General features: G+C 39.5%; 1 protein-coding gene across 2 annotated transcripts in view; it reads right to left on the reverse strand.

Annotated features, from left to right (window-relative positions):
• Positions 1-27,174, reverse strand: part of Bank1 (B cell scaffold protein with ankyrin repeats 1) — a 278,198-nt gene that overhangs the window by 15,565 nt on the left and 235,459 nt on the right. For both annotated transcript variants that reach the window (XM_052731674.1, XM_052731673.1), the window contains exons 11-12: positions 23,918-23,986; positions 1,545-1,744 (exon numbers count right to left, since the gene is read on the reverse strand). In XM_052731674.1, coding sequence (XP_052587634.1) covers positions 1,545-1,744; positions 23,918-23,986 — 269 coding nt within the window. The remainder of the gene's footprint in view (positions 1-1,544; positions 1,745-23,917; positions 23,987-27,174) is intronic.

Genomic DNA, 27,174 nt, shown 5'->3' on the forward strand with positions numbered 1-27,174 from the left:
GATGTTCCCCTCTGAGTGGAGCCAGGTGCCCTGGGCATGCCCATGAGGGGTGAAAGACCAGGCCTTTAGCTTTGTTGCCACCTCTTCTTCAGGGCTGGGGACATGACTGTCACCCTTCCTTGCTCTTCAAACTCTTTGGCTACATACATGAAAATGAGCCATTTTCCCCAGAACAATCGTCCATCAGCCATACCATGTCACAATCACTGCTGGTAAGTTCTTTTCCAGAATACAAATGAATATGTTTGCAGCCAGAAGAGGAATATTGAAAAGTAAATGAAGTGGAGAGGGGGGGGAGTTTAGGCACATGTGTGATGCCTTAAATACTTCCTCATGGATAAAAATGTACAAACAAAATAGAAGCAACTAAGTGTCTCAAGAAATGATTAGGGAAGTAATTTCTAAGAAGATAGATTACACTAAACTGAATTGAAATCTTTTTTTTTTTTTTTTTTTTTTAAGGGCTTGAGAAGGATAAAGTATGTGTAGTTCCTTGGAACAAAACAAATTGCATTGGCTTGTCGTTGAACACATTTTACTCCATTTTAGGGTCAGAGTGACCATGAAGGTGATGGTATTGGTAAGGATGGAGAAACACTGATGTCATTCTGCTCATGAGCAATGCACAGGGGCAGAGCTCCACCCTCCACTCTTTTTTTTAGCATTCGTTTGGAAAAATAATTGCCTTTGATTAGTATTGTGAAACTTGAACCATTTTCAGCCACTGACTGGCAGCCGAATCTGCCCCTCTAGGTAGGTGGTTTCTGACAAGCTATGATCTCAGATGTGTTTGGAAAGTCCTCTCGCCTACACTGCTTTGGCCAATATGCCATATTGTTTGAAATTTCATCATAGTGACTCATTTTTCTATTGTTAAAAAACTACATTGTCTTTTAAAATAAAAATGATCTCTTGGTAGAGGTAGAATATTCAGCTAATATTAGTTCCCTGTATTTTGTCCTAACTTGGCGTATTAAGTGTGTTTAATGAAGCAGCTAGATGAAAACTGGGTTCTGAGGCAAGACGCCTTCCTGCCACGGAAAGAATAGAACTTTAAAGTATTTTGGGAGTGGGAAAACCTATGAGATAAGTAGAATATGGGGCGAATACCTCTTACTGGAAACAGCCAAGGTGGCATAGGTGACATATTTTATAAGGAAAAAGAAGTTAAAATTAATCACACTTAGGACTAAATGCTTGATGTGACATCAGTTACTTTTGACCCTTTCAGCCTTGTCTCTGTTATAGGTTTCAGCATGCCAAGCACCTGTTAATTCCAGCAATGGGATAAAACAAACATTCTCTGCACCCAAGACGGGGATTATAAGCAGCTTTGATGTATGGGTTCCAAGGTTGAGTTCACAAAATGAACTTATCAGTGAAAACTTTGGATATTATTTTCAAGCATTTAGTTGATTGTTGCAAACACATTTTTAGTGGCTATTAAAAAAAAAGAATAGTTGTCTATATGTGTTGTGAAGACTAAACATTTAAAGAGTCTAGGGGAGCCATAAGTGAAGGAATGTTCCAGAAGACCATATTACCTGTTGAATCATTTCCAGACTATTCTTTCCCATCTGCCAACGTTTAAATTTCTCTAGAGCTTCATCCACAGACATTTTCCCATTCTTGACTTTTTCCTGCAGGAGAATCAATTCCTCCTGCCCAAGGAGCAGTTCTTCCTGACCAGTGGTCAGGTAACCCTTTGCACTGGAGACGGTTGGACCCTCCATCCGAGCTTTGTCTACGATTCAAGAAGAGGGCGTTAGAACAGGAAATTAACATTTGAAACCCTGGACAAGATCATTCTACATAGTAACTCATTGGATTTTCTTGCTCTTAATCATATATTCACAGTTGAAGACTAAGCTAGCATAAAATTTTTGTTTCACTCTTTTTGAGAGAAGTTGTTACTGTGTAATCCAAGATGACCACATACTTGAGGTCCTCCTGCCTCAGTTTCCAAAGTACTGAGATCTCAGGCCTATAACACTACGTCGAGAAAGCAGAAAAAAATTTAATGTATTTCCTTTTAAGGATGGTGGTACCTAGCATCTACCTTATAGGTAAAAAGAATCATTTTATTACTATAAAACATAAGGACCAAGTAAAAGTGATGTGCTATTTGTAGGAAGTACCATCTACCCCATTTTTTGTGAGAAATAAAATGAGATCATGTGGACGGGAATTCAATAGTGCCTAAGTAGAGGAGCACAGGGCCTGTCTCCTCTTCCCAAAGGGAAGTAGAGCAAAAGATGGTAGCTGCACTTGGAAGTAAGTGACCCTCAGAGAGCTATGAGATTCATCCAGGCAGGAACTGGAAGCTTTGGAAACCCAAGACTGCAGAATGGAAAAGAGCAGGAGGAGCCAGTACCCATGATCCTGATGGCCCAATGGGGAAGGTATACACTCTTCAGAGGAAGGCAGGGGTGGAGGAGTCTCAGCAAAGCTCATTAGCACAGACACTGCCAATCTCAGCTCCTGGAAAGTTTCACTGTTGTCATCACCAAGAAGATCATTTAGGGAAGCAACCTAGAGCCTGCACAGTGGTTTTTCATTGGAGGAAGAACTCCTGTATCCCCACTAACCCCCAGAGCCCATGCTGCTCTGGCATGATGTCATCATGTGAAGGCAGCTATTGTCTGAATTATACTGATGTCTAGGGGTCAAAGACAAGGTCATACTCCAGTATCTGGTACCTCATAGATACCCTACCACACTAGCAAAGGGGGCTGTTGTGGCCTAGACCCAACCTGACCCAGCAGGACACAGGTGACTCTAGACCACAAGCTCTCGGACTTTAGGAAACACATTATATGACAATAGCTACAAAGTATATGTGGGGATACCAAGGAATAAATAAATAAAGAGCTAAAAGACCCATGCAAATGAAAATTGAAAAACTTCCAATATAAATTATAGATAAAATACTACAGCATGACAAGTCCATGCTTGTTCATGGATTGGAAGAAAGAATGCTATATGCAATATCCCTACAAATCAGAACAATCTTCAGGTTCAGTAGAGTCGTCATCAAAATGCCAAGGACATCTTTCACAAAACTAGAAGAAAACACTAAAATTCACGTGAAAGTGGACCCCAAAGCACAAACGGAACTGGAAATCATCCTGTTAAACAAACTAAGACACAGCACGAAGAAAATCTTTATGTTCCCTCCCATATGAGACTGCTACAAAAATCAGTTGGAAGATATAATTCACATTTATATTTACATATAAATGCCACCTGCTGGGAAGTAGTGGAGAGGAGGGACATGTGGAGGCTGATGAATGGACACATAGCTAGAGAGAAGTAACAAATCCTAGTGAACAGTGAGGGGGTGAATATAGCCCACAACAACCTATTATGTACTTTATGAGCCGCTGAAGGAGAGGAGGCTGAAGCTTCCACACACAAAGCAATAATGGAAGAGAAACATTAATTCCCCTGATTTTATCAGTATATAGTATATATACACACTGAACTATCACACTATTCCAAAATGACTCTAATTATTGTAAGTATCCAAGGAGAAGTATTCATTAGCTTCCTTGCCTTGATCATAGGACACTATACACATGCATCAAATCTCATATTGTCCCCCACAGCTTTCTAAAAGTAACAGACAAAAAAATTAAAATAGGAAGACTATGTGAACTTAGTCTAATGCCTGCCACATATAAAAATATTAATGTCATTAATATTAAACATTTGTTGAAGAACCATTATCTCTAATTTGAGAAAAGAGACCTCAGTAAAAAGAAAATCTAAATGTCACAAAAGACTTAGGGTCATTTGGAACTTTATCCCTGGAAGGGAACTTTATCCCTGGAAGGTGGAAGTAAATACCTACTCTCTTTGTAATGAAATGCTCTTTTCCAAAAACATTATTCTAGAGGTTACAATGTACTGTTTGTGTGGCACAGATTAGAGGGCCCCATGTCCTGTGTGGATGCCAATGGAACACTGGAGGCTAGCATGAGACATTGAGGCTGAGTGGGGAGCCTACTGGCAGGACACAGGGAAATTCATTTACCCACTGTGATATTTAGAGACATAAACAGACCTACATCTCTTTGGGGAGGCTATGGGCTTTCCAGAACACCTCAATCCCTGTTACCAAGTGACAACACATTTGTGCCACCTGCCTGACCTCTGGACTCATCTGAGATTGCAACTTCTTGTTTCTATATTGCCAACAAGTCCAGAATACCCATTGTAATGTCTCAGAGAAGCATGTTCTTAAAAGGTTGTCACTTCTGAATATGCCCAGGGTAGAAGGACAGAAAACCATACTGTTCAGGTAGTATTTGGTTACCTAGCCCTGGAGCCCACTAATCTTTGGGAATCCTTTAACAAAGGAAGGAACTAGACCATCATTCAGTCATAGTATTGCTGTGGATATCGCTCTGTATAAATAAAACACTGATTGGCCAGTAGCCAGACAGGAAGTACAGGCGGGACTAACAGGAGAACTGAGGGAACAGGAAAGCAGAGAGGGAGACACTGCCAGCCGCCGCCATGACAAGAAACATGTGAAGATGCTGGTAAGCCACGAGCCATGAGGCAAGGTATAGATTAATAGAAATGGACTGAATATAAGAGTAAGAGCTAGACAATGATAGGCCTGAGCTAATGGCCAAGCAGTTTAAATAATATAAGCATCTGTATGTTTATTTTATAAGTGGGCTAAGGGACTGCCAGGGCTTGGTGGACCCGGAGAGAAAACTCCAGCTACATAGTATCAAAGATTTGGGAGGTAGGGGAGGAGTGCTCCAGTCTAGCAGTGTGGTCACTGATGGATAAAAATTTTTCTGGAAGAAAGACATTTTAAACTCCAGGCAGTACTTTTAATTTTCCGAAGGGTGCTCAAGCCTAGACTGTGTGGACTGATCTCTAGTGTCCATTTCAGTTTTGAGAGAGCCTCTCACAGGGAGTCCAGGACTAGGAACACCAGAGGAGTCTGCTGGATGGTTGTCTTGCATCTAAATCGTCTCCATGGCTAGTCATTCTGGTTTCCTGGATGGACTTCCTTCACTTTTCAGAAGGTTTTTCCCCCCTAGAACTAACAAGATGTCAACAGATTCTACGCTGTATTTATTTTAGTTTTTCGAGACAGGGTTTCTCAGTGTAGCTTTGCGCCTTTCCTGGAACTCACTTTGGAGACCAGGCCTGCCTCTGCCTCCCAAGTGCTGGGATTAAAGGCGTGCGCGCCACCACTGCTGGGCAGACTCTACACTCTAAATCTTCCTGCAGGGATGAGGGAGCACAGACTCCCAAGGGAAATGGAGAATGCAAGCCACCCAGAGGGCCAACTGGTTGTGTAGTCAGAAGCACAAAGAGCTATTGAGATCTTGCTTTTTCTACCACTTGCTATTGACAGGCTTCCACACAAATTCAACTCCTGAGATGCAAGCTCCTGTAGCATTTACATGCCATCCTGCCAGAGCAAAGCTATACCATTTACCCATCACCACACTTTTGCCATCCCTTTGCCTGAGCAGGAATCCATTTTTATCTCAAGTAAACCATGTGGCTACATTTCTGTGTTTACAGAAGGTGTTTCTGGTAAACTAGTCCCAGGAAATTGCCAATTGCAATTTTGCTTCACACACAGGTTTCACTGAATTAAAATGCTGCATCTGGGGGTGTTGGGATGGCTCATTAGGTAAAGGCACTTACCACCAAACCTAGAAACATGAATCTGATCCTTGAGACCCATGTAAGGTAGAAGGAAAGAAGGGACTCTGTAAAATTGTTCTCTGACCACACACATACTGTGACAATCCCCCAACATATACAAATTAAAAAAGAACTGAATCCTTTTAATAATAATCATTTCAATTACCCCATCTAATTTCAAATTTTTAATAATATTCATTTCAATTACCAATTTAATTTCAAATTCTTTTAAATTGTAAATAAGATGACTTCAGGACAGAAAGAAATAGGTTTTGGTCCTTCACAATTCCATAATACAACAAAAAGACCCAAATCAAAATGTCTCCAATTTCAAGTCCTAAAAGTGAGTTGCTTGTGGACAAGCTAATTTTCCACAAACCTGCTTTTCCTTCTCATATAAAATATAATAAAGCACCTGCCTTGATCAATTATTATTAAGCATGACAAGCTCCAAAGAAAAATGATCTGGAAGCTTTACTACTTTCTCATTCAAGGCAGGCTCATTACTCTAAATGTAGGACCTGTAAATTTTGACAATGTTGATGGATTCTTTTATCGAATCAAGATTACTATTTAATGGAGGTGGTGGTGGCAGGTTTTTCTTCCATTGAAATTTTATATTTCTGTTTACTTTTAGAAGATGTAGTATGATCTTTACATCATTTTCATCAAAAAGCTTTGGTCATACTGCTAGCTGCATGTTTGAAACCCTTGGTCACTTACTACAAAAGCCTCAAGACAGATTAATGGTTTAGTTCCTTTTAATTTATCTTTTTAGTATCTTTTCATTTGATTTGAATACTGTCCACAGAAGCAACAAGTAACCTATTATAGTCAATATATTTGAATAAGTAGAATAGGTCAAAGTATTGCACTGAATTCCTGTTAGTGAGTTGGAATATTTTTTACTAAAACCTTGGAAAGAAAAAACTTAATGGGCCTTGCTGTTAGATAAGCACAATATGAACTATGAAGTATTTATTTGATAAATATCATGTAGCTACAAAGAATATATTAAAAATGATGACAGCACCATTCAAGGGCTTATTCTATAGTGACAAAGTACGTAAATGATAAAAACACACGCAGAAGAAAAGTGGGTATCAAAGGAAAAATTACTACATATTCAAAGATGATCATTGGGAAGAGTATTTTCTTTCAATCTACAGCTTTCTGTAATATTATATTGATTTTATAGTAAGAAAAACATTACCCTTTCCCATTTGGCTTCCCCCATGGAGCACATACTATCCTGGTCCTTGAAGGGTATGCACTGTAGTAAGAATTACCCCACACTGTAAAGACATTTCTGGTCCATTTTTATCTATTCTTTTCTCTCCTGTTCCAGTTTCTGCTTCTCTTTGCCCACCTGTCTTTCTCTTCCCCCATTTTTCTCTCTTCCCCTCTCTCCATATGTTTTTTATGTGTGTGCGCATCCATAGGTCAATGTTAGGCCTCTTCCTCAATTGCATCTCAACCTTATTTTTTGAAGCAGTGTCTCTCACTAAATCTAGAACTTTCCATTTTGGCTTGGATTGCCTGGCCAGCAATCCAGGGATCTGCCTGCCTCTCCGCCCCTAGCACTGTCATCACAGATATGTTTTTCTCCCCAGTGTTTTATGTGGGTGCCAGGCATCCACACTCAGGTCCATGCTTGTACAATGAGCACGTCACCCACTGAGCACTCTCCATAGCCATTTCTTCTCCTTTCATGTGAAAAGATTCAGACATGTTGCACACTGTATTTTCACAGCAAATTAATTTATAACATTTTAAAGAACTCCTTGGTAATATGACTTAGTCAATGGTCAGATTTTAATCTGGCTGTTTTTTGTTGATGTGCTTGAGAGCTGGTAGGCACCTAAACCAAGTGCCGCAGGGTAAGCTGAGAGATACCTGGACCGTAGATTTATTTATAAACTCCAAATAAAGCCTCCACCTCTCCTTAACCTGAGGGCTGCATATATGTTTTTTATTGCTTCATTTTGGTTATTTTTTGCTTAGAATTGTTTTATTTCCATTCAAGTAGTGTACTCCTAACCATGCCTCATTGATTTTATAATGTTAGATTTAAAAGGGCGGTCAGCCAGGTCCATACTTCTTTTTTTCTTTTGCAATACAATTCAGATCTACATATCAGCCACAGATTCCCTTGTTCTCCCCCCTCCCGCCCCCCCTCACCTTCCCCCCAGCCCACCCCTATTCCCACCTCCTCAAGGGCAAAGCCTCCTCCGAGGACTGAGATCAACCTGGTAGACTCAATCCAGGCAGCTCCAGTCCCCTCCTCCCAGGCCGAGCCAAGCGACGCTGCATAGGCCCCAGGTTTCAAACAGCCAACTCATGCAATGAGCACAGGACCCGGTCCCACTGCCTGGATGCCTCCCAAACAGATCAAGCCAATCAACTGTCTCACCCATTCAGAGGGCCTGATCCAGTTGGGGACCCCTCAGCCATTGGTTCATAGTTCATGTGTTTCCATTTGTTTGGCTATTTGTGCCTGTGCTTTATCCAACCTTGGTCTCAACAATTCTTGCTTATATAAACCCTCTTCTTTCTCACTAATTGGACTCCCAGAGCTCCACCCGGGGCCTAGCCATGGATCTCTGTATCCAGATCTCTCAGTCGTTGGACGGGGTTTCTAGCACGACAATGAGGGTGTTTGGCCTCCCATCACCAGAGTAGGTCAGTTCGGGTTGTCTCTCGACCATTGCCAGCAGTCTGTTGTGGGGGTATCTTTGTGGATTTCTGTGGGCCTCTCTAGCACTTTGCTTCTTCCTATTCTCATGTGGTCTTCATTTACCATGGTCTCCTATTCCTTGTTCTCCCTCTCTGTGCTTGATCCAGCTGGGATCTCCCGCTCCCCCAAGCTCTCTTTCCCTCGACCCTCGCCCTTCATTACCCCCACTCATGTCCAGGCTGTTCATGTAGATCTCTTCCATTTCTCCATCATTGGGCGATCCCCATGTCTTTCTTGGGGTCTTGTTTTCCAGGTAGCCTCCCTGGTGATGTGAGTAGTAGTCCAGTCATCCTTGTTCCACATCTAGTATCCTACTATGAGTGAGTACATACCATGTTTGTCTTTCTGAGTCTGGGTTACCTCACTCAGGATTTTTTTCTAGATCCATCCATTTGCCTACAAACCTCATGATGTCATTGTTTTTCTCTGCTGAGTAGTATTCCATTGTGTATATGTACCACATTTTGTTTATCCATTCTTCAGTTGAAGGGCATCTAGGTTGTTTGCATGTTCTGGCTATTACAAACAATGCTGATATGAGCATAGCTGAACAAGTGCTCTTGTGGTATGATTGAGCATTCCTTGGGTATATGCCCAAGAGTGGTATAGCTGGATCTTGGGGGAGATTGATTCCCAATTTTCTAAGAAAGCGCCATATTGATTTCCAAAGTGGTTGTAAAACTTGCATTCCCACCAGCAGTGGAGGAGAGTTCCCCTAGCTCCACATCCTCCCCAGCATAAGGTGTCTTCAGTGTTTTTGATCTTACCATTCTGACAGGCGTAAAGTGGTATCTCAGAGTTGATTTGCATTTCCCTGATGATTAGGGATGTTGAGCAATTTCTTAAATGTCTTTCAGCCATTTGAGTTTCCTATGTTGAGAATTCTCTGTTTAGTTCTAGAGCCCATTTCTTAATTGGACTGTTGAGCATTTTAATGCCTAATTTCTTGAGTTCCTTATATATTGTGGATATCAGTCCTCTGTCAGATGTGGGGTTGGTGAAGATCTTTTCCCATTCTGTAGGCTGTCACTTTGCCTTGTTGACCGTATCCTTTGCTCTACAAAAGCTTCTCAGTTTCAAGAGGTCCCATTGATTGATTGTTTCTCTCAGTGTCTGTGCTACTGGTGTTTTATTTAGGAAGTGATCTCCTATGCCAATGCGTTCAAGACTACTTCCTACTTTCTCTTCTAGCAGGTTCAAAGTAGCTGGATTTATGTTGAGGTCCTTGATCCACTTGGACTTAAGTTTTGTGCACGGTGATAGATATGGATCTATTTGCAGCCTTCTACATGTTGATATCCAGTTATGCCAGCACCATTTGTTGAAGATGCTTTCTTTTTTCCATTGTGCACTGTGGCTTCTTTTTCAAAAATTATATGTTCATAGATGTGCGGATTAATGTCAGGGTCTTCAATTTGATTCCATTGGTCCACATGTCGGTTTTTATGCCAGTACCAAACTGTTTTTATTACTGTAGCTCTATAGTAGAGCTTGAAGTCAGGGATCGTGATGCCTCCTGAGGTTGTGTTATTGTACAGGATTCTTTTGGCTATCCTGGGTTTTTTGTTTTTCTATATGAAGTTGAGTATTATTCTTTCCAGGTCTGTGAAGAATTGTGTTGGTATTTTGATGGGGATTGCATTGAATCTGTAGATTGCTTTTGGTAAGATTGCCATTTTTACTATGTTAGTCCTGCCTATCCATGAGCATGGGAGATCTTTCCGTTTTCTGACATCATCTTTAATTTCTTTTTTCAGGGACTTAAAGTTCTTGTCATATAGGCCCTTCACTTGCTTGGTTAGTGTTACCCCAAGGTATTTTATGTCATTTGTGGCTATTGTAAAGGGTGATGTATCTCTGATTTCCTTCTCAGCTTCTTTGTCCATTGTATATAGGAGGGTTACTGATTTTTTTGAGTTGATCTTGTATCCTGCTATGTTACTGAAGGTGTTTATAAGCTGTATCAGTTCCTTGGTGGAATCTTTGGGGTCACTCAAGTATACTATCATGTCATCTGCAAATAGGGAAAGCTTGACTTCTTCCTTTACAATTTGTATCCCCTTAATCTCCTTATGTTGTCTTATTGCTCTGGCTAGAACTTCAAGTACTATATTGAATATGTATGGGGAGAGCGGACAGCCTTGCCTCGTTCCTGATTTTAGTGGAATTGCTTTGAGTTTCTCTCCATTTAATTTGATGTTGGCTGTTGGCTTGCTGTAAATTGCCTTTATTATGTTTAGGTATGTTCCCTGTATTCCCGATCGCTCCAAGACCTTGATCATGAAGGGGTGTTGGATTTTGTCAAATGCCTTTTCTGCATCTAGTGAGATGATCATGTGGTTTTTTTCTTTGAGTTTGTTTATATGGTGTATTACATTGATGGACTTTCGTATGTTGAACCACCCTTGCATCCCTGGAATGAAGCCTACTTGATCATGGTGGATAATTGTTTTGATGTGTTCTTGGAGTCTGTTTGCCAGTATTTTATTGAGTATTTTTGCATCAATGTTCATGAGGGAGATCGGTCTGTAGTTCTCTTTCTTTGTTGTATCCTTGTTTGGTTTAGGAATCAGGGTAATTGTAGCCTCATAGAAGGAGTTTGGTAATGTTCCTTCTGTTTCTGTTGTGTGGAACAATTTAGAGAGTATTGGTATTAACTCTTCTTTGATGATCTGGTAGAATTCTGTGCTGAAACCATCTGGTCCTGGGATTTTTTTGGTTGGGAGACTTTTAATGACTGTTTCTATTTCCTTAGGGATTATTGGGCTATTTAAATAGTTTATCTGGTCTTGATTTAACTTAGGTATGTGGTACCTATCCAGAAAGTTATCCATTTCTTTTAGGTTTTCCAGTTTTGTGGAGCAGAGGTTTTTGAAGTATGACCTGATGATTCTCTGGATTTCCTCAATGTCTGTTGTTATGTCCCCCTTTTCATTTCTGATTTTGTTGATTTGGATGCTCTTTCTCTGTCTTTTGATTAGTTTGGATAAGGGCTTGTCTATCTTGTTGATTTTCTCAAAGAACCAACTCTTTGTTTCATTAATTTTTTGTATTGTTCTCTTTGTTTCTATTTTATTGATTTCAGCTCTCACTTTGATAATTTCCTGGCGTCTATTTTTCCTGGGAGACTTTGCTTCTTCCTGTTCTAGAGCTTTCAGGTATGCTGTTAAGTCACTAGTGTGAGATTTCTCCAACTTATTTATGTGGGCATTTAGTGCTATGAATTTCCTTCTTAGCACTGCTTTCATAGTGTCCCATATGTTTGGGTATGTGGTGTCTTCATTTTCGTTGATCTCTAGGAAGCCTTCAATTTCTTTCTTTATTTCTTCCTTAACCCATTGGTGATTCAGTTGAGTATTATTCAGTTTCCCTGAGATTGTAGGTTCTCTGTAGTTTTCTAACTTTAGACTATGGTGGTCTGATAGAACACAGGAGGTTATTCCAATTGTTTTGTATCTGTTGAGATTTGTTTTGTGGCCAAGTATGTGGTTGATTTTAGAGAACGTTCCATGGGGTGCTGAGAAGAAGGTATATTTTTTTTTGTTAGGATGGAATGTTCTGTAGATATCGATTAAGTCCATTTGAGTCATGACATCAGTTAAGTCCTTTATTTCTTTGTTAAGTTTCAATTTGGGAGATCTGTCCAGTGGTGAAAGTGGGGTGTTGAGGTCTCCCACTATTAATGTGTGGGGTTTTATTTGTAGTTTAAGCTTTAGTAATGTTTCTTTTACATATGTGGGTGCCCTTGTGTTTGGGGCATAAATGTTCAGAATTGAAACTTCATCTTGGTGGATCTTTCCTGTGATGAGTATGTAATGCCCTTTTTGATCTCTTTTGGTTGATTTTAGTTTGAAGTCTATTTTGCTGGATATCAGGATGGCTACACCCGCTTGTTTCTTAAGACCATTTGATTGGAAAGTCTTTTCCCAGCCTTTTATTTTTAGGTAGTGTCTATGTTTGAGTTTGAGATGTGTTTCTTGTATGCAGCAGAAAGATGGGTCCTGCTTTCGTATCCATTCTGTAAGCCCATGTCTTTTTATAGGTAAATTAAGTCCATTGATATTGAGGGATATTAATGACCAGTGATTGTTCATTCCTGTTATTTTTTGGTGGTAATGTGTGTGTACTTCTCTTCGTTGGAGTTTACTGCTGTGGCTTTGTCTATTGCCTGTGTTTTCGAGGGTGTATCTGACTTCCTTAGGTTGGAATTTTCATTCTACTGCTTTCTGTAGGCCTGGGTTTGTGGATAAGTATTGTTTAAATCTGGCTTTGTCTTGGAATGTCTTGTTCACTCCATCTATGATGACTGAAAGTTTTGCTGGGTATATTAGTCTAGGCTGGCATCCATGGTCTCTTAGTGTCTGCATTACATCTGTCCAGGTCCTTCTGGCTTTCAAAGTCTCCATTGAGAAATCTGGTGTTATTCTGATGGGTTTGCCTTTATAAGTCACTTGGCCTTTTTCCTTTGCTGCTCTTAATATTCTTTCTTTATTCTGTACGTTTAGTTGTTTAATTATTATGTGGCAAGGGGACTTTTTTGGGGGGTCTAGTCTGTTTAATGTTCTATAGGCTTCTTGTATCTTCATAGGCATTTCCTTCTTTAAGTTGGGAAAGCTTTCTTCTATGATCTTGTTGAATATATTTTCTGTGCCCTTGAGTTGGTATTCTTCGCCTTCTTCTACCCCTATTATTTGTAGGTTTGGTCTTTTCATGGTGTCCCAAATTTCTTGGACATTTTGGTTCATGACTTTATTGGCTTTAGTGTTTTCTTTGACTTATGAATCTATTTTTTCTACTGTATCTTCAACGCCAGAGATCCTCTCTTCCATCTCTTTCATTCTGTTGGTTATACTTGAATCTGAAGTTCCCGATCATTTACTCAGATTTTCTATTTCCAGCATTCCCTCTGTTTGTGTCTTCTTCATTTTTTCTATTTCCCTTTTCAGGTCTTCGACTGTTTCCTTCATTTGTTTCATTGCTTTTTCTTGATTTTCTTTCAGTACTTTATTGTTTTCTTCTAGGACTTTATTGTTTTCTTCTAATTTGTTTGCCCTTTTCTCTAGGTGTTTACAGCATTCTTCCCATTTTTTTGTCTTTTCCTCTACACAAACTCTACCTTCTTCATGATGTCATTCATAAGGCTGTTTTCTTCTGCTTCTTCCAATTTTTGATGTTCAGGTCTAGATGTTGGAGGAGGGTTAGGTTCTGGTGATGCTGTATTGCTCTTCATTTTGTTGTATGTATTTCTGCCTTGACGTCTGCCCATCTCTTTGTGGTTCATTCTTGGTCTTATCAGTGCACTTGGTTCAGACAGAGCTGACAGATTCAGAAGTCTCTCTCTCTTGTCCAGATGGGAGCTCTCTTGTCCAAATGGGAACTCTGGGCCAGGATGGGAGCTCTTGTCCAGACAGGAAGTCCGGGGCAGGATGGGCGCTCTTGTCTCTCTCTCTCTCTGGTCCCGAAGGGAAGTCTGGGGCAGGATGGGAGCTGAGGGCTGGCCTCTAAGTCTCAGGAAGTGGCTGGGGTCTCGGGCGGATGGGCGTGGGGGCAGGTGTGGAGATTGCAGGGTCTGCGGGGGGGTCTTGGAGAAGGGGATCCTTCCCGGTGGGGTTAGAAGGGAACCTGCCTGGTGGCCAGAACCTGGGGCCAAGTTGGGCAGGTCTTCCCTGGAGTGGCTGGTGCCCAGGGATGGGGTCCGGGCTGGTTATTTGTTTTAAGTCACAGATTTCCCTATCACTTCGAAGATACCGTAGCACCAAGAACAGAGATGATAATCACTCACTAGTAGACTCCTCAGAAATAAGTACTGTGCATGTCTTGGTGCTTCTTCATTTTGAGTGTTCCTTTTCTCTACCTTTTTCTTGATTTAGGACTACACGGCTGTTGACTGTTTTTTCCTCTGGTGTTACAGCCTAAGAACCTCACGTTGTTGTTCCCTGAAACATGGTTTTGAATGACTTCATTGAATCCCCCGTTTTTGTAGTCCGTGAAGTATCTATTTATTCTACTCCTGGAAGCTACTTTTCCAGGGTTGGTACAATCAGATGTTGTCAGAGTTTTTTTTTTTTTTTTCCACTTGTTTCCTTGCCTGCCCTGTTGTTTATTTTGTTGTGACAGATTCTGAATGTGTGGTCTTTTTGCATATAAACTTGTTTAAAGCTGTGGATCCTTTCGACCACTCATCTTTTCCTAGAAGTGATGTGTCACTCTCAGCAGCAGTGAAGTGCCCTTACGGTGGCATTTTTGGCAGTATTACATTGTTTCATTGAAACAAAACAAAAACCAACCATGAGAGTCAGTCATTTCTGTAGTATTGACAGTCAACTTGAGAACATCTGGGAGCACCTAGGAGGCTCACCTCCAGGTATACCTGTGAGGGTATTTTAATAGCATACTCACTTAAAATAATCTATCTATTGAGAATTAGAGAATCCGTCTTCATCATTGTTGGATATTTATTTATATAATGTCTAGAAGATCTGAACCATTTTTTATAATTTAGATATAAGTAATATTTGTCTTTATTATAATTGGAAATATTCAGGGATATTATGAAACATACTTTCAAAATACAAAAATTACCTATTTGAACAGAGGAATGCTTTTTTCTTTTCAACTCTCTCTCCTCTCTCCCCCTTCCTTTCTTTCTCTCTGATTTCCTTATTGATGTTTTCTCTCAATTATATTTGCCATAGGCTTTTGCTAATTTCCTTTAAAAATAAACATACATACATTCATACATTGCATGTAATGATTAATTTTAATTGTCATCTTGACCCCACCTACAATCACCTGGGAGAAGAGTCTCAATGAGGGTTTATCTAGATCAGATTGTCCTGATAGCATTGAATCGCTATCTTTTCTAAAATCTTAGACAAGTGAAACCTATTGTTTTTTATATGAAGAGAATACCTAACTAAATATAAATTTCTTAACTTGCATTCTTTTCTCAAATAATCCCAATAGTTCATTGTATCCAATTTTTGTTACTGAGATTTCTGACTTTTAAAACTAACTTTGATTTTTCTTTTTTTCTTCATTTATTGAAGATAAGATTCTTTTCTCATGAATGATTACAGTTTTGCCTCCCTCTCCTCCTCCCACTCCCTCTCCACTCCCTTCCCATCCCTCATTAGAAAAGAACAGGCTTCTTGGAGATAACAACCAAACATGACAAAATAAAACTAAAACCATCACATCAAAACTGTACAAGGCAACCCAAGAGAAGAGAAAGAGCCCTAAGAGCAGGCACCAGATTCAGAGACCCACTTGTTCACACACTCAGGAATCCTCCAAATATACTAAGCTGACAGCTATAATATATACACAAAGGACCTGGTGCAGACCTGAGTATGATTTTTCTTTCTTTTAAAAAGTTATTCTTTGGCAATTTAATACATTTATATATTACATTCTGGTGACACCTATTCTTCTACCTCTTTTTTTCCTCTTCCCACTCCTAACCCTACACTTCCTCCCTCAAAATCCCCATCCCATTGTCATGCCTGCCTGTTTTGTGTTTGCTTACAATGCACTGTAAAATCTGTGATAAAGGTTTCTCAGCTACCTCAGATTTGCTGTGGTGTGTTTAAGACTAGAGAGTTTTCTGTAGTATTCCCTGGATCACAGACAGTCCGGTCAATCTGAATTTCATTCCTGTCCTATCAACTCAGTCACTGGCCATGTCTTTTATTCTACTTTTAAAATACCTCTCACACACAAGTCAGACCTTTCCCCTACCCCCTGTTTTCTTCCTAGTCTTCATTGAGAACCAACCTTCTCCATTATGTTCTCTATCAAACATTGGACTTTTTTCAGCGTCTGTCCTCTTTACTATAATCAATATAGATTTCGGTTTTCTATTGAAGTGCCTGTGTTCTGGTGTGTTTTATGCTTCCCCTCCTCACCACCACACAGCACTTTTCTTAAGTCATATAATTACTGTCATTCTGCCATCTCCCCAGGACGTTATTAACCTATTTTGTCTTTATGCTAGCCTGACCATAATCCCTGACTCTGTTGCTGCTTTTTATTCAATTTACATGTGAGTCCTTTACCTTCTGACACTTCCCGCCTTCTCTTTTGGTCTCTTGCATTTTGTCTTTGGGTGTCTAGTACTGACCTTAAGTTGGATAATTAAGTTTTAAATTAAATAAGTGGAAATTCAATTCAAAGACCCACATTTTAAAATTTTTGATCCTTATTTCCCCCTCACTCCTCTGCCTCTTCCTGGTGTTGTTTTGTGAGACATGGTATCCCTATGTAACACAGGCTGGGCTGAGACTATGTTGTCCAAATTGACCTTGAACTCATCCACCTGCCTTGGTCTTCCATTTGCCAGGATTGCAGGTGTGTAAAAACATGTTTGGCAAACTCATGCTCATTGAGACACTTAGTATTTATCTGTCCTTTGGTTTTGTTTCATGTGTTCAGGTCATATTTTATTTTCAGACCCAGGACTGGAGAGGATTTTGATAGAAGTCACACACAAATAAGGTCCTTGGGTATAGCAGCTTTTTCACATAAAAAGGGGACATGATTCACTGGGAATAAATTCCTATCTGTGCACAAATAACCAGTGGGATACTTTCCTATCCCTTCTCCCCACCATATAGCTTTACTTGAGGGTCCTAAGGAACTAACAAATATCATTTTCACACCTCCTTGCTGTCTACCTGAGGGTGTTTGTGCATGTATAGAAAGAAAAGTTGGAGAATTGCTTTTTAACATTAGCCTTTAAAGAGCATGATATCTGGGGTTCCAGGGTCCAAGATGAGGGGAGATTGGATATCTTCCCTCCTTCATGAGAAAATGGCTGCTTTGCTCCACAGACTTCCAGGGTATACTGCTGACATTGATTTTATCAATCACCTTCAAAAAAATTGGAACTAGCCCTAGATTCTTCCAAACTCAATTTTTAGTTTCTGTCTTCATTATTATTAGGAATTTTGTTATTTCTCAGGTTTTGCCTTTATTTCTGACAGAAGTTACAATGTGTATTACTAGAATAGTCCCATTTTAGGGAAGAACTGAGAAACTATACAATTTTTTTTCAGGTGTAACTTTAACAGGAAAAAAAAATCCCCTTTTGTGAGCAATATGACAAATGGAAATATAAGTTATACTGGAAAAGGCAGCTGAAGCCATTATTCTTTTATGGAGTACAAATGACCACATTTTGTCAATTTTCCCTCTTTTCTATTTAATATATCCAGAATTGGCAAGAACAGCCTGATGGAAATATCACAGGGCTCAGAAGTCTCTTTCCCCACACAAGAGTAATACCTTCCATGCTTCCCTGGGTCTCCTGCTTAAAGACAATTTTATTATTTAACATTTATCAAACTGCCCAGCACTGTGTACTCTGAGAACACATAAAAATATGTGCCCTGACTAAATCTTTTCCATGGGCATTCACACTCCCCAGAAGACAAGCCCATAATGATTCTGTAGTTTGGAGTGAAGAACTAGGCTGAGGCCATGCCAGGGGTTACAAACCTATAAGCCCAAATGAGCCAAACTCAAAGTTACTAAGCAAAGTTTTAGTGACCAGTTATTAAATATATCAAAATAATTCTCATCACAAATAATCTTTCAGATTTTTGGTATTGATAAAATGAGTCTTGAAATCTTTTCATTTTATACTTTAGATTGAATTATGACTTTAAAGAAATGTATATCAAACATAAAAATCCTCCAGGAAAGATTTATAATGCAAAAGTTATATGTGGCAAATTTATATATAATTTTTACATTTATATACAGGATATGAATGGTTTAGGCAACCAAAATTTGGAAGTTCTTTAAATCTTATGCTCATCTAAATCTGGAGGTGTCTGCCCTAAACATTTGATTAGGGCAGGCATGCTCTTATTCACATACCCCTGTAAATTATGGTTTATCCTGACTTACACCAACAGGACATCCTTCATGTGGTCCGTTAATTAACTGTGAGGTGAGCAGATTATGGGTGAGAATCATGATCTAGGAGGCTGTTTGGTAATGAGTCAGCTCATTGGTTGCTATGTTTCTTACATGGGGTGAAACAATAGTGAAGACAATAAAATGGAGTTGGTCTTGGCATGGAAAGAAGAGTCCAACAGAAACAAGTCTAGGAAACATGGACAATCCAGAAGCTGAGACTATTACTTAATTTTGTGTCCATGTTCTTGAAGTGGCAGCCTCACATGCCTCTAGTAAACTTTGAGGATGTCTCCATCATAGTCTGGACACCTGATATCAACAAGCTTATTTAATAGGATAGTTGTTATTTGGCCAACACCCAAAGGATGCAGAAACCCTCTCCTAGTGAGAATTTCACAAATAAATCAGTCCTCTGTGAGTATGGTTAGCATAACTCTGACTTCAGAACCCAAGCAGATTCTAAATATACCAACAAGATCTAGTCCTCTGGTTTGTGGTCCTGATGAACACACCTTTGCCTGCCCCTGGGACTCAGGGTTAGTAAATGGAGTGGACTGGAAGCACATTTTATCTGTGATATCATTCTTTAGCGTTTTCTGATTTCAAAACCAACTTGGGGAAATGGACTTTAGGGCTGCGTTTTGATGAAAAATTTTATCTGTGATTGCCAGTCTTTAGCACTTTCCCTTCATATTTCTTCAAGATGTAAAATTGGAGTCAAGGAATTCCTTTGAGTTCCCACAGAAATGGTGCCAATTAATTTTGTTTTTTCTGTTCCTCAGGAAACTTCCTTGGCTCAGCAATAGTGTAACTTCCTGGCAACCCCTTGGCAATCTTCAACTTAGAGATTCTGGAATGCTTTCAGTTTCCGTGGGGAAATAGTTGGCTCTTATGAGTCCTTTTCCCTTCCAGCATACAGTAGAAGAAATACATTATTTAACCTTTTTAGGGAACCTGTCTGGGTCCTCTATAAAATCTTAACTCATGATCATTTCACAAGCCCCCACCCCACCCCCATTTTCCCTCCAGAGACATCAGCATTGGGGAAGCATCTATTGTCTTTCCTTCTTCTTGATGAAACCCCAGGATAGCTGAAGGAGGCTCTGAAAACTATAGGAAGCAGTGATTTTTCCATAATACCAAAACAGCTTCATGAGAGATGGCTGAATGGTTTGAATGTGAAATGCTCCTCACAGGCTCATGTGTTGCATGCTTGCTCCTTGAGTGGCAGTACTATTTCGGGAGGAGATTTCAATTTTAAAAAGTACAGAAAATCTGGAGGGAGTAGCCATTCTCTCTGCTTCCTAGCAGCCATGATATAAAGTACTCTGCTCTGTCATTCCTCCCCCTCCATGATGGAGTGAGACCTCTGAAACCACGATTCAGGATAAATCTGTCCTTCAGGTTGACTGCTCAGGCATTTTGTTATAGTGAAGAAAATGAAGACTAAAATAACACCTTTTAAGTACCTAGTATGTTTATAAAGATCCTAATTATCTTTTTTTTGATCATGCTGAAAACTGATTTTCCTGGAGGTTATAGTCATCAGATTTTGAAAAAGAAAAAAAAACTTCCTAAGATCTGATGTTCTTTTACTTTTAGAAATAGCACAATATTTTGTTCTATTCTGGTAAATTCTTGATGTCTAAAAGTAAAGGAATATCCTACTGTGACTAATTTAAAATGCTACAAATAAGTTGGATTCAAGAATCAAAATGAAAAAAAAATCAAATAACATATGACTTTTTTAGTATCCTAGTCCCCAGAGATCTCTTTAAAAGACTAATGAAAACTGACTTTTATGAAGCAAATTAGCCAAGTACCTGACCAGGTGTATAAAATCGTAAAACATGGCATTATCACTAAGGTGTACTGTAAAACTTGTTTCCTTCCGCCTCTCTCTCTAGCATTTTATCCCAGCATGGAAAGTACTTTCTGTATACATTGTGGAACATGAATCAGTTCTTCTAGGCTCAAGAGAAACACTCAGCTCTTCTCAAACTGCTTTCTGGGGGACAGACAGATGGCCAACTGACAGACAGATAGCCACCTGCTAAGTACAGGGGCTCCCCAGGTCTCCACCCTGTGAAAGGAGAAATCCTGAAATTTCCAGATCTCACCTTAAATGCTAACAGAATTGAATTATAACCATGATATTTGAATCATTTATAATAAACACTTAGGGATTTTTTTCTCTGAAAGAACTCAAAACGCCCACCTCTTCTCTTTATTATTTATAAAACTATTAGGTATATGTAGGAATCCAGATGGGAGTAATCAGTTTGTTTAAATTGTTAGGAACTGTTGCGATCCTAAGTGCACAAAAAACTCTCTTGGAGTTTTGCATTTGTTTCCTGAGAGATATAAAGGCATGGCAAAGGGACAATATACTATCAAAGGTCCATGATCCATCCTTACGTTAGCTACTTTTTAATAACTGTGACAGACAGAAATATAAGCATCACGACTTATTGTGTTTCAGAAAACTGGGAAGCAGAGAAAGCTTAACCCGGAAGCAGGGCTGTGTCCAGTCATCAAAGACTATACCAACTTCCCTACTTCCATTTGCCAAGCTTTTCAAGCTTTGTAAACTTCTACAGTTTCCTCTAACAGTGCAATCAATAGGGACCTGCAGGGGAACATTCTATACCTACACCATAGCATTTGTCCCTAGTCCTCTACAGGCTTGTGGCTATTGATGAGTACAAATTGCATTCAAATCCAACTTCAAAAGTTGTATCAGTACCAGTACCATTCAAAAGTCCAAAGTCTTCTGAGACTCAAAACAAACTCGCAGCTGAGAGGCTTTGCAAAACTCAAAGAGCAAGTTGTATACTTCCAACAGACAATGGCACTTGATTCCAAAAGGGAAGAAGGAAGGACAGTAGAAGTTTTGAGCAAAGCAGTACTGAAACCCAGTAGGGCAAACATCAAACCCCACATCTCTGCATGGAGTTGCTGAGACCCACTGCTGTGGATCAGTTGCTTTCAACACATGTGGCCTCTTTCTTGGGCTGGATCTTCTCAGTGCCTGCAGGTTTTCTTGGAAGGTTTTCCACACTCCTTGTTCTTCCAACACCCTTGGGTTTATGTCCCAACTTATATTTCACATTCATGTTGTCACACACAGCTTACTTAGGGGTTCTGTGGAGGGACTCTAACTCTGCTACACATTGTCTGACCTCAGCACCTTTCTGGAACCTTGGTATAAACTTTAATAACTCTGACTTTTGCTTTCTGCTACCTGTCACACCAAGAGCACTATGTAGATGACAATGCTGAGTTTTGCTTCTAGGTCCAGAGGTATGCTGGTCTGCTTGGATCATGCCTGTAGTTGCTAAGTGCAATGTGTGACTGAATTTCCTTAGGCAGACATTTCCATGGGAATCCATTCAAAGACATGCTCTACTCAGAATCTCCCCGCCAAATTATTTTTTTCAGTTGCTCTCCTTTAAAATGAATATTTTAAAAATTGGGTTTCAGTTTTATACTTGGAAGCCTTTGACGGGTAGGGTCTTGCCACCAAGGCATCATTTCTATTGTTCCAGTACAAAGTGTACATGTACTCTTCAACTCGGCTAGTCATTTCCCCAAAACTTTCTGCTCTCTTACTGTAAATCTAGCTAAAAGCACTGACTCAACATGCTACAACCTGAATACTATGATGCCTTGCAATTTCCTCCACCAAGCAACTTAGTTCATTAATTGTGCATTCAGGCTCACCTTCATTTTCAGAACATGGGTAGCTGCTTTGTCAGAATGCTTCATGAATGTCCTGTGGTTCAATCATTTGCCTCTGCTTCAAACCTCATGGGCCTGGCCTTTTCTGTCTCTGTTTCTATGAACATTATGGTCTTCTGTACTCCTACCTGAAAGGCTCATTAATCTCCCCGTATAGCACTCCAGGGCTCTCTGACTTGCAGCTCTAAATGCCTCCACATATTTCCTAGTTCCTAAGGTCTATGAACTATATGGTCAGGTTTACTAGAGCCACACCCTACCTTCAGTACCAACTTTTGCTATTAATTACTTTTCTTGTTGAAAATGCCCAACAGAAGTAAGTTAAAGGAGAAAGGACTTATTGTTTGCTTATAGTTTGGGAGAGTGTGGTCCCCATAGTGGAAAAGGTATGGATGGATGCTGAAGTAGATGGGTTTGTGGTTACAGGAGTTTGCAGCATAGTTTGTTACATCTCAGAAAACCAAGAGGTAGAGTTTTTGCCCAAACTCAGGCTGGTTATAAACCTCAAAGCCCACCCATATGGTCTACTTTCACTAGCCAGGTCTCACTCTTAAAGGTTCTGCAGCTTCCATACACAGCAGCTCGGGACAGGGAATAAAGCATGGGAATCTGTGCAGAACCAAGACATGGCTAAATTATGAAATTCATGTTTAAAAAATGGATAATTGCTGTTTAAAGAGAGTGGCACTTTGCATATAAATTTACAAGCAGTATATCCAAGTATTTCATAGAAGAGTAGAGTTTGGCTTCCCCATGTGTTGTGTTCAAGCACCATGTGAGTAATCCTTAGCACAATCTAAGCACAACTTAGCTGCCATGGGAAATGCTACTTGAAGTGATGAGTGACCGTCATTCATTCAAGAGCACAGCTTTGTTTGAGAGATCATTCATAGCATCCTAAAAGTGGGACCATTGAGGTTCTGTGTTGATTATTGTTCAGTGAGTGTTGAAAGCTGGTACATCCTGACCCTAGCCTCTTCAATGTCACAAAAGGAGATGGAGCATGTGGGGGTCTGGGGGCTGCTGTGAAGTGATTTTATGGTTTCATTTCAAATGTCTCTTTCTCAGTAATTACCTGTTACCAGTTTCAAGGTGACATAATTTGGGACTGAAGTTATTTCAAAGGTGCAGCTGCATTGGCTCATAGATTACCAAAGCCAGCTACCCTTAGCCCTATGTCAACTGACTTTTGTGGTTTTTATATTTGAACATTTAGTCGTTCCTGACTGTTGAAAAAGAATTGTAATAAGTAGTCTGCTAGAGTCTATCCTTGAAAAAGATCAATGTCCCAGTGAATATTGGAAGTAGAAATGTCCCATCTGTTTGAGCCATTTGTGTGACTGTGTTTGTGTGATTATAGTAGTCTTTAGCTCTACTCTGCATGATAAATTATTGTTTTCAATGTCCTGGATCAAATGCTGAAGGCAAGAATATACTGGGAAAATGGTTTAATCTTTGATTGGCATTCACAGCCAATTCACCCAATTCTGCTTGAGTAGAAATACCTAAGCTGTTCTCTTAGGAGGTATTCCTTTACAGATCTAAAAAAGGTGGCGGGGGTGGGAGGGGGGCTCTGATGCAAGTTATAGAATTTGTCAGCTCCTTCCTAGTGCGTTGATAACATCACCACAGGCAATATAATGAGGGGTATTTTCTGCTTTTGCTAATTAAAATAATTAACATGCATTGATTTTTATGGCATAGTTGTTTTGGAGTCAGATACAAACTTCAAAGCAAAATCAATCAAACTCAATTGTATAACCTAGGAGATGTTATACATATTCGTTTAAATCTTATTTAGATTATTAAATAGATTGAATTTAACATTAATACCTGGTTTCTTAGGGAGACTGTAGAACTTATCATCATCAGATTGTCTTCTGGCTGCCTTTTGTTGGAACACTATAAAAATATAGTACATAAAATCGATTAGACAAAAGCATTTAAGAATATGAAATACACCATGAAAGCCTCCCTGAAAGCAGAATTCAACATAGCGTTTTCCTTAGTAACAATATCTGAATTGTATTCATTTTTGAGTATAAGGATTACTAAAATTGTAGTTCCCTCATCTGTACAGTTTATCAGTAATTTTTGGCAAGCATTTTCTTTGGGCAGAGTCCTGTGATATCGATGGAATACTTCCCTAAACTGGTTAAATCATGCCAATTCCCTTTTTGATATCAGGTAAAGATAAAATCTTGAATGTGTTAGAAGTGATCAATGCTAAGTTCACATGAAGAATATATTTGCATAGAAACTACTCAAACTGGCTTGTGGGTGATAAGCAAGCATAATTGTTATTTCTTAAAGTGAAGAAAAGCCTGTTGTGTTCCACAGATGTAATAATAAAACAGGCACTTCACTCTTGCGCCATCTACCCAGACCTCAGACCTATTAAAACAGCTTGTTTGAATTACTTCATTATCTGAAAAGTGCTTTGTTCTCATTTATTATTTCTCTCATGAAATTCTGGGAATTAAGTCAGCATTACTCACCCCATTTTGCAGATGAAAGGTAAAATCAGTGTTTAATATTTATTAAGTACCCACAAAGTTCTGGACACATTCTGATATTTGTTAATGAAATAGACCAGATCCTTTACTACTTTACTTTTGGAAAATGAGCATCCGGAGTTACATTTATTTTTATGGGCAGTCTGAATTATGGGGTTTGGGAACTCGAAGAGGCCTGGGAGATTTAGTCCAGCCTCATATGTTTATAGATGAGGAAGTAAGCAGCTTGTAAAAGAGCTAAGTGAATTTTGAAATGATCCCTGAGTTGGTAGCGGAGAGATGATTTAGACCCTTAAGTCTTGGCCTTCAGTCTGTTGCTTCCTCCTTACAGTGATGCTGTGTCTCCCATTTAGGAACAATTCCCTTTTGAAGTTAGAGAGGGAGGCTGGGAGGAGCTACAGGAGCATGGTTGTGCTCTTGTTCTTCTTGGTATCTCAGCAGGATCTTCCTATAAAATGGTAACTGAGGAACATGGGGACAAGGAGACAGCTGCATGGCACTTGGACATTGTGACCTGGAGAAACACCTCGGCAATGATCATAGAGTTCTGTCTTGGCTTTACTCTCATTTAAACCACTCTAAGATCAAGCTCATATATGGAATTAATCAAGAACACATTTTTTTTTTAAAACAAATGTCCCAAATCAAATCAACATTTATTAAGCACTTATGTTTCTAGGTAATGTGAAGAGAAAGATTATTCCTCTCCATGTCCTCAGGAGAAGAGAATATACTTTCAAATATGATGTATTTGAAAAAAATTATACATATAAAGTAACATCTCTGGTTGAAAATCAGTTTTCTTTGTACATTCTGGGTTTGGGGCATTTTTCCTAAATGAAATACACTAAGGAGTACATGGCATGTGACTCCATACTTGAGGATGCTAGATTTTTTTCCAGGTTGTATGTGGTGTTTTCATCAGCTAGTTCTTTAATTTCGATTGAATACAGTAATAACAGGCAGTCTGTGCTGTTGTTAATATTGTTAAGATGTAACAGAGTGTCTAAGACTGAAATTGTAGTTGGCATCATTAATATGGGAAATGACTTGAACCCAAAGGCAAATGCAACAACAATTTTTCCAATTAAGCAGCACACTACCTGTGAGTTTCATGGATCCAGCTGAGGTTTGGAGCTGCAGAGCATTTGAAAACAGACTTCTCTTTCTAGCTTTCTTGGTGTGAATTTGCTCTAAATCCAATTTATCCTGGATATTTTTCTGCTAGCAACAAATGGCCTATGTGACATGGAGTCAATGCTGCCCTTCAGTCACTATGCATTAGTGTGATTTCTCTAGGGTTGAGCCAGGGTCAGTCTGGAGCTGAGAGTGGACTACTGAGACGGGTGGTGGAATGAGGAAATGCTGATAACAGAGCTGTAGGGGGAGGTTGGCAGCAGGTTACAATGCTGAGATCCCCTTATATCTAATTTGCCTTAGAATTCCTTAACTCACCTGCAGCTGCACCCATGTCATTTTCCTTCCCCCTACCACTTGCTGAATCCTTACAAAAATCCAGACTTAGTAAATGGTCTTAGCATTGCTTTTAACGTTCAGAGCTGTTTTTCATATACAAAACAGCCACAAGAAAAGATCTATTATTTGTAATCAGAAGGCTTAGACTAATAGAAAAACTAGAAAGTTGAACCACAGACCAGTAATAATTAAAAAAAGAAAAAACAAACCAAAAAACATTGAGACAACTCTGACCCTCTGTGTTCGAATTCTTGGACAACATTGTTTCAACTACATTGTGCCTGGTCAATGTTCAAAGAATGCTACCAATGCAGTTATGACAAGTCAACTTGGCTAACCTTTGCACAATGAAATCTTATTTTTCTCTTGCTACCTATAGTTAGAATTTGTAAAGAAAAAAGATGAACACAGTCCTTAAGCACAAAAAGTCAACAGAGGAAAAAGCCAAAAACAAAAACAAGTTTTTAAGGTTCAAATAATCTTAAACAATACAAATGTCTTAAATGACAGCCTCATTTATTTTAAATATTGGTAAAAATGACTTCTGTAAAACTTTCTCTGGAATATAAATGACACTGAATGGAAAAATTAGCATAGTATTAAATATTCAAAAATGTTAAGCAAAGCAGAAGTAGCAGAGGAGGAAAGGGCGAACCGGAACAAGCTCTCTTGCACAATTTGTCTTTGCAGGCTGTTCGGCAGGAACACTCCTTGTGTCGCCCTCAGTTATAGTCTCCCGAGAACATAAGAACTCATTCCGAGAGCCCCTTTCTGGAAAAATGGACAAAGCACCCTCAGCGTTATTGTCTAAGCAGTTAAGCTGATAAAAATCTGTGGGATAGCAAATGCCATTCATGAAGATTCGAAGGGCAAGCCATAAATCCCATGATGCTCTGTGCCCATCGCAGGTGGGGAATGAAAACACATCTGTACTATGTTTTCTTGCAGGGGATGAGCTCCTAGAAGGGAATGCTTTATAATTCACTTGACAACCTGTCATTAGGTTGCCAACAACACAGCCCAGAGCTGTACAAACAAGGTCCTGCGGGTGTACAGGTTTATCAGACAGTGTCCAAACCTTCCTTCTTTTCACTCATT

The sequence above is a fragment of the Peromyscus californicus genome, unplaced genomic scaffold (genome assembly GCF_007827085.1).
Source record: "Peromyscus californicus insignis strain IS unplaced genomic scaffold, ASM782708v3 Scaffold_9__1_contigs__length_137607984, whole genome shotgun sequence".
In the NCBI taxonomy this organism is placed as follows: Eukaryota; Metazoa; Chordata; class Mammalia; order Rodentia; family Cricetidae; genus Peromyscus; species Peromyscus californicus.